The following is a 17,861-nucleotide window of genomic DNA, read 5'->3' on the forward strand; positions in this document are numbered from 1 at the left end:
TTTGAGAAATTAAGGAATATATATACGTTTCAACCATTTTCTGTCCTAAATATTAGGAATAAGCAAAGTATTTGATATCTGGTCAAACAGATGGAAAAGGGGTCTTAAAAATTCATCAAAACACAACAACGTTGAAGACCACTGCCAGCTAATATCAACATATATTTCGTTTTGTAGAAATAATTTGCTTTGTGTAAACATTACTCTGTGCCTTCAAATTCTGTTACCAAAAACCCACAAACACTATCTTTAAGATATTTTCTAATTTCTCTACCTCATGAAAGTTCACAAAAGTAACAAGTAAAGGTAGTCCTACCAATTAGTTATTTTGTTTATACTGAAATGTATTTGGTTTATGAATTATTAAGTGATCAAAACTCGAAATTATGTTACCAAATTGAACAATCAGTAACGGAATTACTGCAATTGAATTGGCTACAATGGGAGACCATAGTAGTCACAAACCACAGTTGGGTCACCTGCTACAGTCCTCCCTTCCACTGGCATACTGTTATGTTTAGCTCATTCTGTCGTCTGGTGGTCAAAGCAAGTGTGAAAACAGTCTGGACAACCCTCCCTCTCTCTCTCTCTCTCTCTCTGCCTCTCTTTCTTCTCTCTCTCTATCCAGTTACTGTCACCTACCCACAAGCCCCCTCTCTTTCCATTTACTGTAATACCCACTGAGCACTGACCCAAACACCGGCCCTTGAAAAGTAGTTGAAATTTGGTCAGTCCGCCCTGGCCTTGATTTCAATGTCCAAAGACGTCGTTATTTGGTACGTTCTGGACCGGCTTTAATTTCAACATCCACAGACTGGCCTTGATTAATCCCAAACATAGACGTCCGTGGTTGGTTCAGATTTGGATGAATGGACCAAATCTAAACCAATCATAGACGTCTATGTTTCACAAGTTTGGATAGCAGTACAGTACAGTAGAGCTCAGTAGAGTACAGTGCAGTACAGTAAAGTAAAACTAGTTGAGTAGAGTATAGTTCAGCACAGTACACAGTACAGTCCTGTACTGTATAGTAGAATAGTGTTCAGTACAGGACACAGTAGAGCACACTAGAGTTGAGTACACTATAATATACTGCATTGTACAGTACTGTACTCTAATGTACTGAACTATACTCAACTTTTCTTTACTGTACTGTACTGTATAGTAGAGTAGAATAGTGTTCAGTACAGGACACAGTAGAGCACACTAGAGTTGAGTACACTATAATATACTGCATTGTACAGTACTGTACTCTAATGTACTGAACTATACTCAACTTTACTTTACTGTACTGTACTGTATAGTAGAGTAGAATAGTGTTCAGTACAGGACACAGTAGAGCACACTAGAGTTGTACTGTACTCTACTGTACTGTACTAAACTCTACTCAACTTGATTTTCATTTCTGTACTGTACTGCACTGTACTCTACTGAGCTCTACTGTGCTGTACTTTGATGTCCAAAACTTGTGAAACATAGATGTCTATGATTGGTTCAGATTTGGTGTGGTCCGAACCAACCAAATCTGGTCTTGTTTGAGGGCGGAGCTCATCAAAATAACAGTACTGTAGTAGAATAATACCCCTAATATGCAAATATTGCATATTTCTACCTTTGTGTAACTATTTAGGATACATCGCCATGAGAATGAACCCATGATGAAATTCTGTTACAGCAATTCTGTTACCGAGTGTAAATCCACTTCACTTACTGTAGTTCAATAACCCAAAAATATGTTTCTAAGTCAAGGTGTCATGTCATAGCTGACACCCCATTCTTTCTAAAGACATCTTTTAATCTTAAATCAGATCAGATATTTTGGAAAATGTGGTCACATAAACTGAGGGAGATTTTATCGAAATTCTGTTACCAAATTTTGCATCTGCACAGTTCTTCCAGTAAATGTGTTTTTGTAACATTTTCAGTGTAAATTGCAAAAAGTAGACATTGTGCATAGGATTGTATGGTTTGTTAAATTTGGAAATCAATGTTTTTTGTTTGGCATACATTTATATGTGAAAAATCTGAGTCTCTGCGCAATTCCGTTATCATGGAATTGCGCTCTTTCTCTGATAATATCATCCAGCTATTCTCCAGGCCTCCGTCCTTAAGGGGGGCTTTCAGTCAGTTAATTAACAGTCCTCGCAAATAGTCGGGAGACTGTCACTGTAAAAATCAAGACTAATTAAGTTAGTGCTTTCAGTGGAAGTTCAGAAATCCATGGATATAAAATCACCCACCACTGAACACGACTGCCGTTCGGTACTGAGAGACCGTGTTGAGGTGTCGTTTGAACGAGCTATTGGAGGACACAGATAGATATTTGCTGTCTCCATAAAGAAATGGTAATGTAATATCGTTTAGGGTATGTTAAAATGCAGGTCACTCGTGAAGTCGTTGTAATATCCCCCATATCTTTATTCATACGTTTTGTGTGGGAAAAAGCTGACTTGAATATGTTTAAGATCGATAAGTACAATATACACTTGAGTAATATTGTTTGACAGTATTCCTCCATTTTTAACTTTGATCACATCTTAGTGAGAATTTACGAATTCCCCTATGAATAGTTGAAGAAATATTGTAGTGTTTAATATTTACACAAGGTCTCTCACAGCAGATAATTATAATCATTACTGACATGATGAGACATGAAAATACCCCAACTCACAGCCTGAAAAAAAGGCTAACTTCAAAGACTCCATTTTGTGTCTTGTCACGTCTTGACCCATAATGGGGATGAATGGGAAGTGACACGTGTGACGGGGACGTGTGAGACACTTTTTGCAGCGCCTCATTTTTCCCCCAGTCGCAGACTGATAGTGGGGAAAGAGGGCTGCTTTAATTGCTTGTGCACAGCCATTCTGGCTCTGGGGGTAAAAAGGCAGTAACAGCTCACCTGGGAGAGGAGCAAGGCAGCTGCTTGGAAACATTGCATCGACACTCGCGCTTTGGTTGCATGAACGCTGCCTTCATCCGACGAGCACGAGAAAGACTTATGAGTCAAAACAAACACGTAAGTGCGCACGAAGACGCCGCTTGCCGCTTTTGAGTCGGGCAACTTAACCTTGCATTTGAATCCATTAATGCTCGCTTTGTGTGTCGAAAAAAAGAGAAAAGATCTGTATAAACGAATTCCGACGGTGTGAATAAGAGGAGAGGAATTAGGGGATTAGGAGAATTAAGCAAGTCTCTCATCTGGAGATGTTTTCATGGGATTCGCTTTGGGAATGTTACAAGGTTGGGATTGACGGAGAAAGAGAGAGAGAGAGAATCAGCAAAGACAAAAATCACACAGAAAAAGAGATAAGTGTATAAATCAACAGTGCAGGCCTTGATCAAAGCATTGCGCCGCCACAGAACAGGGCTTTCATATTCCCGTCTGTTTGAGAATGTTGGGAATCTATCAGGAGACCAAGCAGGAGAGGAGAGAATGTCTCTGTCTCCGTCTCTCTGTCCAGGGGAGAGAAAAAATGCATGAGCTGTGGCGGGAGAGAGGAGGAGATGAAGATGGAGAGAGAGAGAGAAAGAGCGTTGCAGGGTTTTTCATCCTCTCCATCCCCCCATCCAGTCTCATACTCCTCTCCTCTGGAATGAGCAGGATATCCGGCCTGATCCGCTTCACTCTCCCCCAGACTCCCTGGATGGGTGAGATTTCTTTCCCGCCCAAGGGTGAGCTTTGGCAGGGCAAAGCCAGCTCAGCGGCACCCCTCTGTGGGGAGGAAGGTCGCGGGTGGCAGAAGAGCATCGCTCATCCTTTTAATTAAACAGCGGGTCACAAGCTGCTCCTTTTGGTGTGGGCGCTTGTCGTGGCGGTGGACCCCCTAGCTATAACCACACATGAACAGAGATCTGGGGATTGTGGGATTGTAGCGGAGAACGGGGGAGGATAATCCCCCTGAAGTCTATGAGACGATGATCACGCTACTAGATAACCGCCACTGCCGCATGCTACTTTTCAAACAGAGCCCAGAGCTCCAAACAGTCAACACAACTGCACCCGCCCAACTAACCTCCTAGGCCTACTGTACTAAATACACAGTTATGTAATGCATCCCAGATCCCAGCAACCAGACAGATCCAAAAGAGACTTCACCACCTCAGAGTGGGGGAATGGAAGGTCAGATATAGGACTTCATTAGACATTATCTAACTGGCTCTGGGGAAATCGGAAAGTGGGATTTTCACTTTAGCCAGAGCCTCGTTCCCGTCAGAGACAAAAGACAAGGAGGTGGCTGACAATGGCGATAAGGTTATTAGGGAGCGTCTAGCTACTCTCTGGCCGCTATGCAGGATAGCGGTCTAAATCCCTGCTCATTAGCTACACATTTATTTATGTATACAGGACAAGTTAATTGGGAGTTCATCAATCATTTGACGAGGGCCTCCTGCCATTGCCGGTGGGGGTAAAGCTCAATTATTACCGTGATGCATGAGTCTCAACGTCCTCTGGTTTTTACCTCGGTCTCTCGTCATGTTTCCATGGAGACCCCCTCGCCTCCGACCCCCTCGCCACCTGGGCCAAATTTGGAACAATAGCAGAGATATTTGTTTAAATAATGGATTATTAGGCTCCATTTTGCACTTTGAGTGCTGCGTTTCAAGTACAGTCGAGGTAAATATGAGTACAGTCCCATTTTCATAGGTAGTTGAAAGTTGTGGTGGTTACAGCTGCTGTATGGTTAGGGTGTGCTTTTTGCTCCTAAAATGCAGCTTCATATACTGTGCATCAATATGTGTACAACTAGCCATACAAATAAATCAGTATCCCTTCAAAATCACTATAAAACACATGCCCGAAGGCTAAGAGAAAATGTGTGTTTGTAACAAGCATCAACTGTTTCTGCTCCCTGCATGCTGCGCGGCTGCTATACCGCTAACTCCAGGTTGTGGTAGCATGGTAAAAGGGGTTTGCCTCCCCGATGTGCATGGGCTGTGGCAGTTAACTCCAGGGCTCCTCAGGGACCCAGGTTCTACCATATGATAAAAGCGATGATGAGACCGAATTGAGTGTTAACAAGTGAAGGAGCTGTTTTTGAACCCCCACTACAAAGCTTGCCAACTGGAGTAGGGCCTCCTGCCTTCTGTCTCAACCTGCCTCCTCTGGAATGTGTTAGAGCTTTACAGCTGGCGAATGGGCTGGAAATTGGGATTTACTGCGATTTGGACTCAATTGTTGTTCAAGACGGAATTGATGTTTTCTTTCAAGATAGGGTGCAATTTTGACTATAGTTAGAAACTACACACTGACATTGCATTGCTCTAGTCTAAGGGAGAGTGGGGTAAGTTGAGATAGTTGAGCCACCCCTTGTTTCTAGGAAACCATACACAAAATTAATTATGTTACCAAATACTTAGGAAGAGGTCATCATTTAACGGAGTCTGTGAAGGAAGAAACTACGTGGAAAAAGTGGTAAGCAAGTTAGGTCCAAAAAGCTGATTGTGGACTACAGGAAAAAGAAGACGACTGAGGATGCCCCCATTCTCATCGACGGGGCTGTAGTGGAGCAGGTTGAGAGCTTCAAGTTCCTTGATGTCCACATCGCCAACAAACTATCATGGTCCAAACACACCAAGACAGTCGTGAAGAGGGCACGACAAAGCCTATTCACCCTCAGGAGACTGAAAATATTTGGCATGGGTCCTCAGATCCTCAAGAAGTTATACAGCTGCACCATCGAGAGCATCCCGACTGGTTGCATCTTATCTATGCATAGTCACTTTAACTCTACCTACATGTACATATTACCTTGACTAACCTGTGCCCCCGCACATTGACTAACCTGTACCCCCTATACAGTGAGGGAAATAAATATTTGATCCCCTGCTGATTTTGTACGTTTGCCCACTGACAAAGACATGATCAGTCTTGTCAAAAATGTTATAAATTGATTTGCAAGATTGTAGACCTACACAAGGCTGGAATGGGCTACAAGACCATCGCCAAACAGCTTGGTGAGAAGGTGACAACAGCTGGTGCGATTATTCGTAAATGGAAGAAACACAAAATATCTGTCAATCTCCCTCGGCCTGGGGCTCCATGCAAGATCTCACCTCGTGGAGTTGCAATGATCATGAGAATGGTGAGGAATCAGCCCAGAACTACACGGGAGGATCTTGTCAATGATCTCAAGGCAGCTGGGACCATAGTCACCAAGAAAACAATTGGTAACACACTACGCCGTGAAGGCCTGAAATCCAGCAGCGCCCTCAAGGTCCCCCTGCTCAAGAAAGCACATATACAGGGCCGTATGAAGTTTGCCAATGAACATCTGAATGATTCAGAGGAGAACTGGGTGAAAGTGTTGTGGTCAGATGAGACCAAAATCGAGCTCTTTGGCATCAACTCAACTCGCCGTGTTTGGAGAAGGAGGAATGCTGCCTATGACCCCAAGAACACCATCCCCACCGTCAAACATGGAGGTGGAAACATTATGCTTTGGGGTGTTTTTCTGCTAAGGGGACAGGACAACTTCACCGCATCAAAGGGATGATGGACGGGGCCATGTACCGTCAAATCTTGGCTGATTTCCCTCAGCCAGGGCATTGAAAATGGGTCGTGGATGGGTATTCCAGCATGACAATGACCCAAAACACACGGCCAAGGCAACAAAGGAGTGGCTCAAGAAGAAGCACATGAAGGTCCTGGAGTGGCCTAGCCAGTCTCCAGACCTTAATCCCATAGAAAATCTGTGGAGGGAGCTGAAGGTTCGAGTTGCCAAACGTCAGCCTCGAAACCTTAATGACTTGGAGAAGATCTGCAAAGAGGAGTGGGACAAAATCCCTCCTGAGATGTGTGCAAACCTGGTGGCCAACTACAAGAAACGTCTGACCTCTGTGATTGCCAACAAGGGTTTTGCCACCAAGTACTAAGTCATGTTTTGCAGAGGGGTCAAATACTTATTTCCCTCATTAAAATGAAAATCAATTTATAACATTTTTGACATGCGTTTTTCAGGATTTTTTTGTTGTTTTTATGTCTCTCACTGTTCAAATAAACCTACCATTAAAATTATAGACTGATCATGTCTTTGTCAGTGGGCAAACGTACAAAATCAGCAGGGGATCAAATAATTTTTTCCCTCACTGTATATAGCCTCGCTACAGTTATTTTACTGCTGCTCTTTAATTATTTAATTATTTTATTTTTTACTTATCTATTTTTCTTAAAACTGCATTGTTGGTTAAGGGCTTGTGAGTAAGCATTTCACTGTAAGGTCTACACCTGTTGTATTCGGCGCATGTGACAAATAAAATGTGATTTGATTTGATTTGAAAAGCTATTTTTCACAAAGTCAAATGAATTTATTTTGTTATAGGTTTCATGATGCTTGTATCTAAACCAAAGTAGATAGCTGTAAGATTGTTTTGTACATCAGCTGAGGTCTCTATAAGCTACAATATGAGGTCCTAAACCTAAATGTTTGCCTTGGGGTAAGTTGAGCCAATGGCCACCATACCCCATACAAATTATGATTACATTTAGTCCGTTTTATGCATAATATGCATAGAATTTATACAATGTGTCATGCATACGAACTCAAGATTGTGGTCCTCTGTAGCTCAACTGGTAGAGCACGGCGCTTGTAACGCCAAGGTAGTGGGTTCGATCCCCGGGACCACCCATACACAAAAATGTATGCACGCATGACTGTAAGTCCCTTTGGATAAAAGCGTCTGCTAAATGGCATATTTATTTATAGTGCATTTTTATTGTTACAGAACAGACATTATCATGCCCTGTGTATACAGACGTAAAACAAGCAGGGGTCGAGCTCCCATTGAGGTTCTTGAGAAAGCAGCCAAGGAAGTGAGAGAAGGGAAGAAGTTCATTCGAGCAGCAGCAAGGGATGAAAAAATTGACTGAATGACACTGAAGAGGTTGACTGGTTACCCAAACTCCTTGCTCCGGCCAAACGCTACACCACGCCCATGGACGTTAGTTTGTTCTCTGAAGTGAGTCTGGACCTGAATACCTCTCCGATTATTTCTAGAAGGAAAATCCATTCTAGACCGTCTGATTTGTCCCAGAAATGTAGGCATACATTTAAGATATACGATACACCACACCCCATTCAATGAATTAAACTTTGACCTATCAGCACCATCACCCACTGTCACAGGACACCCTCACCCACTTACCCCAAGGCGGCTCAACTTACCCTGTCCCTAATTTCAATTTACCCCATATTCTTTGGACAAGCTATGTTTTCAAAACTGTTATGTTTACATGAATTCAGATTATTTACAGTGATACACGACATCCTGAAATACATGTATATATTGTGTCTTTGTTAGAAAGAACACTATATTTCCCTTCCCAACCCAGATACAGTATAAATACCTAATAAATGGTAAATATATCTCATCTCCTGCCAATTTGCATTTGACCATGAATCTATAAACATAATGCTAATGACATCTATGGAAATTGCACAATAATCCCCCAGACACTTCATTTCCCCCACTCTGACAATGCACAGGCACTTAATGCAAGGCCATAATCTGTTTCACTTCAGCAGACAACAAATAGGATTTCATATTTTGCAATTACAGCAACACCCTTTGATTATCGAGCGAACAAACCTTGAACTGTGACAAAACCGGCCTGACTGTCTATGGATCCTGCATCTTAAACAGACACTATATTCCACATTATCATTGATTAAGGAAACAAAATGGATGATTTCATAATGGATTTCATGATCACGATCATCTCCTGATAAGTGGGGTGGTCAATATACGTATTACAATATCTAGCAGACTTTCCTTCCACTATAGCTAAGGGCCTATACATATTAAGCTTCTTTCTTTCTCTAGGTCAGTTGTAGGAAATGGAGGGAAAGTATTAATATCAGGGCGGCCATTTTGCCATAGCTCATTTAACCTCTAATAACCCTGCGTAGTGAGACTTTGGACTCCAAAGAGCTGGCGCTGCCGATAGGGGTGATACTTGAGAAAGGCCAGGGTCATTGTCAATTATAAAAACAATGGCCCATACAGGCCCCTTTTAATTAGATCCTCTGATGCTTGAAACGCCAGGAAATTATTGGTTCACAGGAAGGGCAATGAACGTGTGTGTGTGTGAGCAGAATTTGTTACATGTAAGAGTATTATATGGTTTATGATTCTGGGTATCAAATATATTTCTTCTTCGTTCCATTCCTTCTCTCCGACTTGAAAGCCATTTCTTTGTGTCAGCCCACATTCTCTCTGGTATCTTCTGACAACTACATCAAAGCTTAGCGGCTCCCAGACCTGAAGCTCAAGTAAGATGCACTGACAGGAAGGAAGAGGGAAATGATAGCACAGTTGAGGTACCAATGGGACTGGAGATTATGGCAGCAGACCCAACCACCCCCTTTCTCCATTCTCCACTCAATAAACTTTCTGAAACGTGAACTTTTATTATAGGTTGATTTGTTTTTCTATTTGACACACGTTCTTGATCATTACCTGACTGGAGAAAAATATTTCGGGGGGCCAGTAAAAAAATAAATATAAAAAATAATAATGTATGCACTCACTAACTGTAAGTCGCTCTGGATAAGAGCGTCTGCTAAATGACAAAAATGTAAATGTAATGTAAAATCGATCAATGTTATCTCTTCTTCAGGAAATGTTAACCATTTTTTCTGCGATTTCTATCGATTTAACATATGTAAAAATGAGCTTCTGGTAAAATACAAGTGTGTTCACACATTTCCTTCTGTATTTCTGTTAAATTCCCTTCAGTACCCAATGGCTAGAAGTCCCCAAAGAAAAATAATCTGGAAGCAGTTCTTTGACATGGCTTATTTTCACAGCTGAGCTAACACAGACAGACATTGCCTTGGTTAGCAAAGCCATTATGTGTCTTAAACCAACTAAAAGAGGGAAAGAGAGACCTTTACATTTTCACCAGCGTGTTAGATAAAAGGAACAAATACACAACTGCCCTGGTGCTAAGGAATAATGACCCAATTTACAGTGCTCAAACCAAAGAACAGCTCTGAAATAAATTAATGCAGACCCAATTAATCTCTCTCCCTCTCTCCCTCTCTTGCTCGGTCTCTCTCTCTTCCTCTATCTCCATCTCTACCCCATCTCTTTCTCACTCCAAAGGACAAATGTTTCCTGCAGTCACAGCGGCATCACATTGGTATTCTGCTCTCAATTTAGAGCCAGGCTGTATTTGCTCTCAGCAACCACACACAAGCAATCTAACACAGAGCAGAGAGAGAGAGAGAGAGAAAGGGATCAATGAAAGGGATGGAGAAATATAAAAACTGATAGAGGTTAAGGGGGAAGAGAGGGAGCGGGGACTGTCAGACCAGTGCCCAGAAAAGACCAGCAGTGGTTGCATTTTGAATTTCTTGAGGTCTTGGCAAACAGAAATAACAGAGCCCTCCTCTCTGTGTGCGTGCCTGTGTGTGCATGTGTTTATGAGATGGGAAAGGGTTGGTCAATTCCACACACACACTAACAATGCGTCAAACACATTGTGATCTGACAATGAAAACCTGTACATCTTAATAACTTAGAGCTGGACTTTAATATTAATGACAGCCTAAATGCTGACTTTCATATAGACTACTTCAGATCTCCAAAAATGACCACTTCAGCGGCCGCACAGACTAGATGTATTTTTGATACAGTGGCCACATCCGCAGGCCTTGAAACCATCAAATGCATCACCTCTGGTGAAGCTCAGCTCTGAATACCATATTTGGGGGGGGGTATAAGTTAAATGCACACTGACTGACTACAGTTTACCTGATCTCCCAATTTCATCATACTGTACATTGGAGTTCTGAGCCCCATTGATTATAGATGATCACCAGAAGCAGTTAGTTATCTGAATATAATAATACTGTCAAGAACAGTAGGGAAATTCAGGCTTGTTTTGTGTTAGTAGTGAAATAACTATATTATAAACATTTATGTTTGGAAATGCAAACGAACAAAGAAAAGCGAACAAATGCCAACGACACAGGCAGATGCATACAGAATGAGAAACGAGCGAGAGAGAGGCGGAGATGCAGACAGGGTGAAGGGAGAGGTAGATAAGTGGTGCAAGAGAGAGCAAGGGAGCAGCGGACAGAGGGAGAGTGATAGGGGAATGGGGGGATCTGGAAATGCTGACAGCGGGTAAAGGTGAGGAAAAGATAAGTGGTGGGAGTGAGAGAATGAGTGAGAGAGAAAGATAGAAGGGGTGGGGGATGAGATAGATGGAGAGCAGAGATAGCCTGAAGAAAAATAAGAGATATCAGGTGGGTAGAGGAAACGCTGCAGGATGAACAGAGAGAGAGAGAAGAGAAACAGAGAGAACAGAGGAGAGGGAAAACACAGATAAATCAGGAGATGAGATGTGTCAGAGATAGGAGTGGCAGAGATTTACAGTCAACAGAGTTTGACATAAGCTGACAGGAGAGGAACAGATTCCAAAAGCAAATGGTGGTGAGCGCAGAGAGCAACAGAGGGGGAGAAAATACATTTGGTGGATGGAGGAAAGGGAGAAGCGATGGAGAGATTGGGTAAGAGAGAGAGGGAAAAGGAAGGGGGCTAATTGTAAACATTTAGCTTTGCTTCTTACATTCTGCCATATTAATATGCAGAGCTTTACTAATCTCAAATATAGGCCATACATTACAACGCCAACATCCAAAACCCTTCTAATCTTGTGGCCTACGGTGGTCTAGCAGTCTTAACCGCTGCCTCAGGAACACATAGACTGCTGCAACATGGGTTCAAATCTGGCCCACTGCTATTTCAGCAAAAACTCTATCTGTCTCTCCTCTATCGAATAAAGCATAACATGCCCAAAAATATACCTTATAATTTATGAAATACAATTTATAAATCAAATGCCACAATCAACCCTGTCTCCTTTAACAGATAAAAGAGGGGAACTTTGCCAGAGAAATAGCAGCAACAGTCTGTATCGTGCACCTCCATCATGCTTCCCCAACCTCCTTCTCCAGAGATTAAAAGGATGAGAACCTCCATTCCATCTGTTTCTGTTCATTTATCACTCTCATCTCTGTCTGTGCCAAGAGAAGAATGGCCTACATTCCCCAACTCATTCTCCCACAATATAGACATCACACACGGGCCTGCTCTCAAAGTGTGAGTCCCTAGCGTATATAGAACCTAAAAGGGTTCTATGGCTGTCCCCATAGATCGCTTCTACCAGGTGACGTGGAGAGGATCTGTGTCTGCACCACGTACTCTCACTACTGGTGTCCCCCAGAGCTCGGTTCTAGGCATTCTGCTCTTCTCTCTATACACCAAGTCACTCGGCACCCTGTGGTTCTCTGCAAACATCAAAGCAGTGACTCGCTCCTGCATGTTTGTGCTCTACAACATCTGACTACGACCCTACCTTACACAGCAAGCAGCGCAGGTCCTAATCCAGGCACTTGTCCTCTCCCGTCTGGACTACTGCAACTCGCTGTTGGCTGGGCTCCCCGCTTGTGCCATCAAACCCCTGCAACTTATCCAGAATACTGCAGCCCACCTGGTTGTCAACCTTCCCAAGTTCTCTCATGTCACCCCGCTCTTCCGCACACTCCACTGGCTTCCAGTCGAAGCTCGCATCCACTACAAGACCATGGTGCTTACCTATGGAACAGCAAGAGGAACTGCCCCTCCCAAACTTCAGGCTATGCTCAAACCCTACACCTCAACCCAAGAACTCCGATCTGCCACCTCAGATCTCTTGGTCAATGTTCCCTCTAAGCTGTGCGGGGACTGCCGCTCAGAAGAAATATCAGTGTGCCCAGAAAAGCACGAGATTGAACTTCACTCAACTTTCTAGAGTTTTCCCTGTTGGTTAACACTATCAACGTTTCGCTTTACTGTGGGAATTGTGATCGAATCAACACTCAATATTTAATGCAACATACCGAAACAAAACGAACTATGCAGTTTCCCCCATTCTTCTCTGCAGATCCTCTCAAGCTCTGTCAGGTTGGATGGGGAGCGTCGCAGCACAGCCATTTTCAGGTCTCTCCAGAGACGTTCGATCGGGTTCAAGTACGTGCTCTGGCTGGGCCACTCAAGGACATTCAGAGACTTTTCCCGAAGCCACTCCTGCATTGTCTTGGCTGTGTGCTTAGGGTTGTTGTCCTGTTGGAAGGTGAACCTTCGCCCTAGTCTGAGGTCCTGAGCTCTCTGGAGCAGGTTTTCATCAAGGATCTCTCTGTACTTTGCTCCGTTCATCTTTCCCTCGATCCTGACTAGTCTCACAGTCCCTGCCGCTGAAAAACATCCCCACAGCATGATGCTGCCACCACCATGCTTCACCGTAGGGATGGGGCCAGGTTTCCTCCAGACGTGACGCTTGGCATTCAGGCCAAAGAGTTACTTGTTTCATCAGACCAGAGAATCTTGTTTCTCATGGTCTGACAGTCCTTTAGGTGCCTTTTGGCAAACTCCAAGCAGGCTGCCATGTGCCTTTTACTGAAGAGTCGCTTCTGTCTTTTTATTTTTAATACATTTGCTAAAATTTCTAAAAACATGTTTTTGCTGTATCATTATAGGGTATTGTGTGTAGATTGAGGAGGAAAAAAACAATTGTATCAATTGTGGAAAAAGTCAAGGGGTCTGAATATTTTCCGAATGCACTGTAGATCATTTGTAGTCAGCAATGGGGGAGTGATTGCTTACTACAAGAGCACAATACGTTTGCATTTCTAGACATCTTTGGAAAGCAAGTCAGGTAAAGAGCTTTTTTTTGTCTTAAATGGGCAGTGTTGTATTTTGAGACAGGCTTGAATAACCTAAGTAGCCAATAGGCAGAGGGTAGCATAATTTGTCTGATTCTCTGTAATAATGGTATGGGAATAATGATTCATTTTATTTTGTAAAGTGGTTCCTTGCATCAAACACAACATTTTCAGTCACCTCCTTGTCTGAAGGACAAGTGGATAAACATGTTAATGTCAAGCCCTACATGTTTTTTTCAAAAGTCGTAGGCCTACATTGAACACCACACGTTGGCTGCTACTGTAGGCTGAACGATGGAACAGCTATTTCCATGTTAAAATGTTATGGGATGTATTTTCTCCATTGTTTTTGATGGTAGGCAACTCTAGTAGGCCTATATTATGATCAAGTAGCCACAGTAGCCTACTTGACCACTGCTAAAACTAACTTAAAGTGGGTACAACCTCAGTGTTTACAGTCAACGCGCATCAGAAGTTGCACAGAATCTGTGCTCAGCAGACCAGAAATTTGCTGAGTGATGAAAAAAAGTTGAGGGAACATTGCGCTTGGTCTTCCCATCCCTAAGGGAGGGCAGCTCCCGCTCAGGCCAGTCCAAGCTTTTCTCTCTCCTGGCACCCCAATGGTGGAACCTGCTTCCACCTGAAGCTAGGACAGCAGAGTCCCTGCCCATCTTCCGAAAACATCTGAAACCCTACCTCTTCAAACAGTATCTTAAATAATCCTCCTCACCAATGCACTTGCATTGAGGGAAAATGTACTTTCTATGCCTGTGATATGTGGTTGTCCCACCTAGCTGTATTAGAGCGTCTGCTAAACGACTAAAATGTAAATGTAACATGAGAACCCTTTGAAGAACCCTTTTTGGTTCCAGGTAGAACCTTTTTGGTTCCAGGCAGAAACTTTTCACAGAGGGTTCTACATAACCCAAAAGGGTTCTTGGTTCTCCTATGGAGACAGCCCAGCTCTTTTTCTAAGAGTGTAGTATGGGATCCTTCCAAAGGTCAAAGGCAAGATTACATTAGAATAATACATACACATTAGCACTGGGGGCTTGCTTGCTTTGCTCTGCTTTGAAGAAGTGAGTTAGCAAGCTTGTCTCTTACCTATATTATGCTAAGGGTTTTTCCTACTACTGAGCCAAGCTGAGCCAAACCAAACCAAACCAACATGGACTGAGCTGTCCTGGTTATGCATTCACCACAGTTGCTGGAACCATGCTAAAAAGCAGCATTAGAAAAAAGGGTATTAGCTAGTTAGCCAGGTCATGGTCTCACCTTCCTTGCAGTACTTCCCCTTGTAGCGGGTGTGTGTGCAGTCGCAGTGCACCTCGCCATACTGGATGGAGCAGAAGCCTCCGTTGAGGCAGGGGTTCTGCTTGGTGCACAGAAACTCTAGGTCACTCTGGATGCCCTGGCTGTTGAGCAGGGTAGGGGGCATCTCGCCCACCTTCAGGTTGGAGATCAGGCCCAGGAATGGGGGCTCGTACTTCACCGTGCTGGACGTAAGGGCTGAGAGGCGCACGTCAGGCGGGATGCCGCCCACGAACAGGTCGCTGACCACCGCCATCTCCTTCCGCTTGGACTTGACCTCCGCCACCTTGGTCTCGCCATCCACCATCAGCAGGGTCTCGCGGAAGTTGCGTGTGAGGAGCACCATGTGCCAGCGGTCGTCGTTGACCCGGGTTTCCATATGTAAGGTGGCGGGTTCGGCGCAGTGGATGGCGAAGCGCAGCTGGAGGCGCCCGCCGGCGATTAGGAGCTCCATGAAGTCGCAGTTGCCGCCGTCGTCCAGGTAGAGCACCAGGGCCTTGCTGATATTGGTCTTCAGACTGAAGCTCAGCTCGCCCACCGAGCCCGCCTCCCAACGCCCGTAGCGGGCCCACTGGCCGGGGGCCCCGCCGAACTCCAGCGCCCGGGTCGTCACCAGCAGACTGAGGAACGCCAGGGGCCACATGGGCAAAGCGGGAAACCTCAACCCCCTCGTCATGGTTGCGATCTCAATCCTAAATCCTTATCGTCTTCCTATTGGTTCAAATCCTCCACACAGGGACGTAGCTCGGCCTAGCGTAGTTGCAGCTGTCGTTGTCGTTTTTGTATGTTAAGTGTAAACAATGGTTGTTATGTCTGGTTCTCGCTAAGGAGAGTCCTCTAGGCTGGGGAAAGTGTGGGAGAAGCAAAACCCTCACAGGACCCAATTCCAGATTCCTATCCTGCCGATTCAGTAGTTCTCTCTGAATTTGCTCTATTTCTCTGCTGTTTTATCCTGACTCTCTTCTCCGTCTCTCCATTGGTTGGTGCCTCTGGGACTCACAGGGAAAAATGAGGACAGCGGACTGGCAGGGGGAATTTCGATAATTTTAACACAACGTTCCGTCCCTCAACTCAACTCCTTATTCCAAATAGAAATCCCAGTCCTTGGAATCCAGATATAGCTTTTTAGGAAAACGAAGTCAATTTTGTGGCAAGAGATACTCTCTGTCTGTACGTGTTTATAGATTTATAGATTTAGTTTTCGGGAAAGGGGGAAAAAGGGGAGGAAGAGAGAGCACTGAGGAGGAGTGTGTCAGAGCTGTCTGGTGTTACATGGACAGCAGGGTACGTTCATGGCTCCAATTGCATCAACCCCTTCCTCTCCTGAAGCCTCCAGTTGGTCCACCACAGCTTAGGCTGGTCTGGGTCCCCTCATTGTCCCCACATTCAGGGATCTGAAAGAAACAGACAGAGAAACCTTATCAGACCACATGTAAACCTGGTGCTTTGTTTAACAGGGGTGCTTTCGTGAACCACACTCACGTGATGAGTAACCTTGCACGAGACCTGAAGATTTCCATTAGCAAATGCCTAGTCTTGTGGCACACAGGAGAACCTGGTTCCAATACAGTCTGACACACATGCATCCATATGGGTTTATTATAGTAGTAGAAGTAGTAGTAACAGTATATGTATACTGAACAAAATATATAATTGCAACATTTAAAGTGTTGGTCCCATGTTTCATGAGCTGAAATAAAAGATCCCAGAAATGTTCCATATGCACAAAAAGCTTATTTCTCTCAAATTTTGTGCACACATTTGTTTACATCCCTGTTCTTTACCATTACTACTTTGCCAATATAGTCCATCCACCTGACATGTGTGGAATATCAAGAAGCTGATTAAACAGCATGATCATTACACAGGTGCACCTTGTGCTAGGGACAATAAAAGGCCACTCTAAAATGTGCAGTTAGTCACACAACACAATGCCACAGATGTCTCAAGTTTTGAGGGAGCGTGCAATTGACATGCTGACTGCAGGAATGTCCACCAGAGCTGTTGCCAGGTAATTTAATGTTCATTTCTCTACCATAAGCCACCTCCAACGTCATTTTAGAGAATTTGGCTGTACGTCCAACCGACCTCACAACTGCAGACCACATGAAACTACGCCAGCCCAGAATCTCCACATCCGGCTTCTTCACCTGCGGGATCATCTGAGACCAGCCACCCGGACAGCTGATGAAGCTGAGGAGTATTTCTGTCTGTAATAAAGCCTTTTTCTGGGGAAAAACTCATTCTGATTGGCTGGGCCTGGCTCCTCAGTGGGTGGAGCTGGCTCCCAAGTGGGCGGGCCTATGCCCTCCCAGCCCCACCCATGGCTGTGCCCCTGCCCAGTCATGTGAAATCCATAGAGTAGGGCCTAATTAATTTATTTCAATTGACTGATTTCCTTATATGAAGTGTAACTCAGTAAAATCGTTGAAATTGCTGCATGTTGCGTTTATATTTTTGTTCAGTATAGTAGTAAAAGTTTATGAAAAATAAGCATTGATATTGTAAATGGAGTTCATTTGGGGATCTGCTTTGTAGAGGAAATGCACAAATCACATTTCCTCAGAGACATCGACTACTAGACTGAATGTTCTATACATGCAATTCCCTACTGGTGATTTCTCTGTTGGAAGTCTAGACTAGAATGAGAAATATGTGAATATGTCTGGTATGAAGTTCAACATTCATGTGCATGATTTACTAGTAGCCTACCGGGTATATATCAACAGCCAATCAAAATGCCTCACTCCATCCTTGACTGCCAAGTACAATTGCTCCTAAACACAGGGCATAAAGCTCCATAGCATTGAACACTTACTGTAAATCCATAACTTCATTTTC

The 17,861-nt window shown here is 43.8% G+C and overlaps 1 protein-coding gene across 5 annotated transcripts in view; it reads right to left on the reverse strand.

Moving 5' to 3' along the window:
* nrxn2b (neurexin 2b) overlaps positions 1–17,861 on the reverse strand; it is an 863,757-nt gene that overhangs the window by 820,692 nt on the left and 25,204 nt on the right. For all 5 annotated transcript variants that reach the window (XM_084156410.1, XM_084156411.1, XM_084156413.1 and 2 more), the window contains exon 2: positions 14,985–16,414. In XM_084156410.1, coding sequence (XP_084012536.1) covers positions 14,985–15,696 — 712 coding nt within the window. In that variant the 5' untranslated portion in view covers positions 15,697–16,414. The remainder of the gene's footprint in view (positions 1–14,984; positions 16,415–17,861) is intronic.

The sequence above is a fragment of the Coregonus lavaretus genome (genome assembly GCF_964263955.1).
Source record: "Coregonus lavaretus genome assembly, chromosome: 39".
NCBI lineage: Eukaryota > Metazoa > Chordata > Actinopteri > Salmoniformes > Salmonidae > Coregonus > Coregonus lavaretus.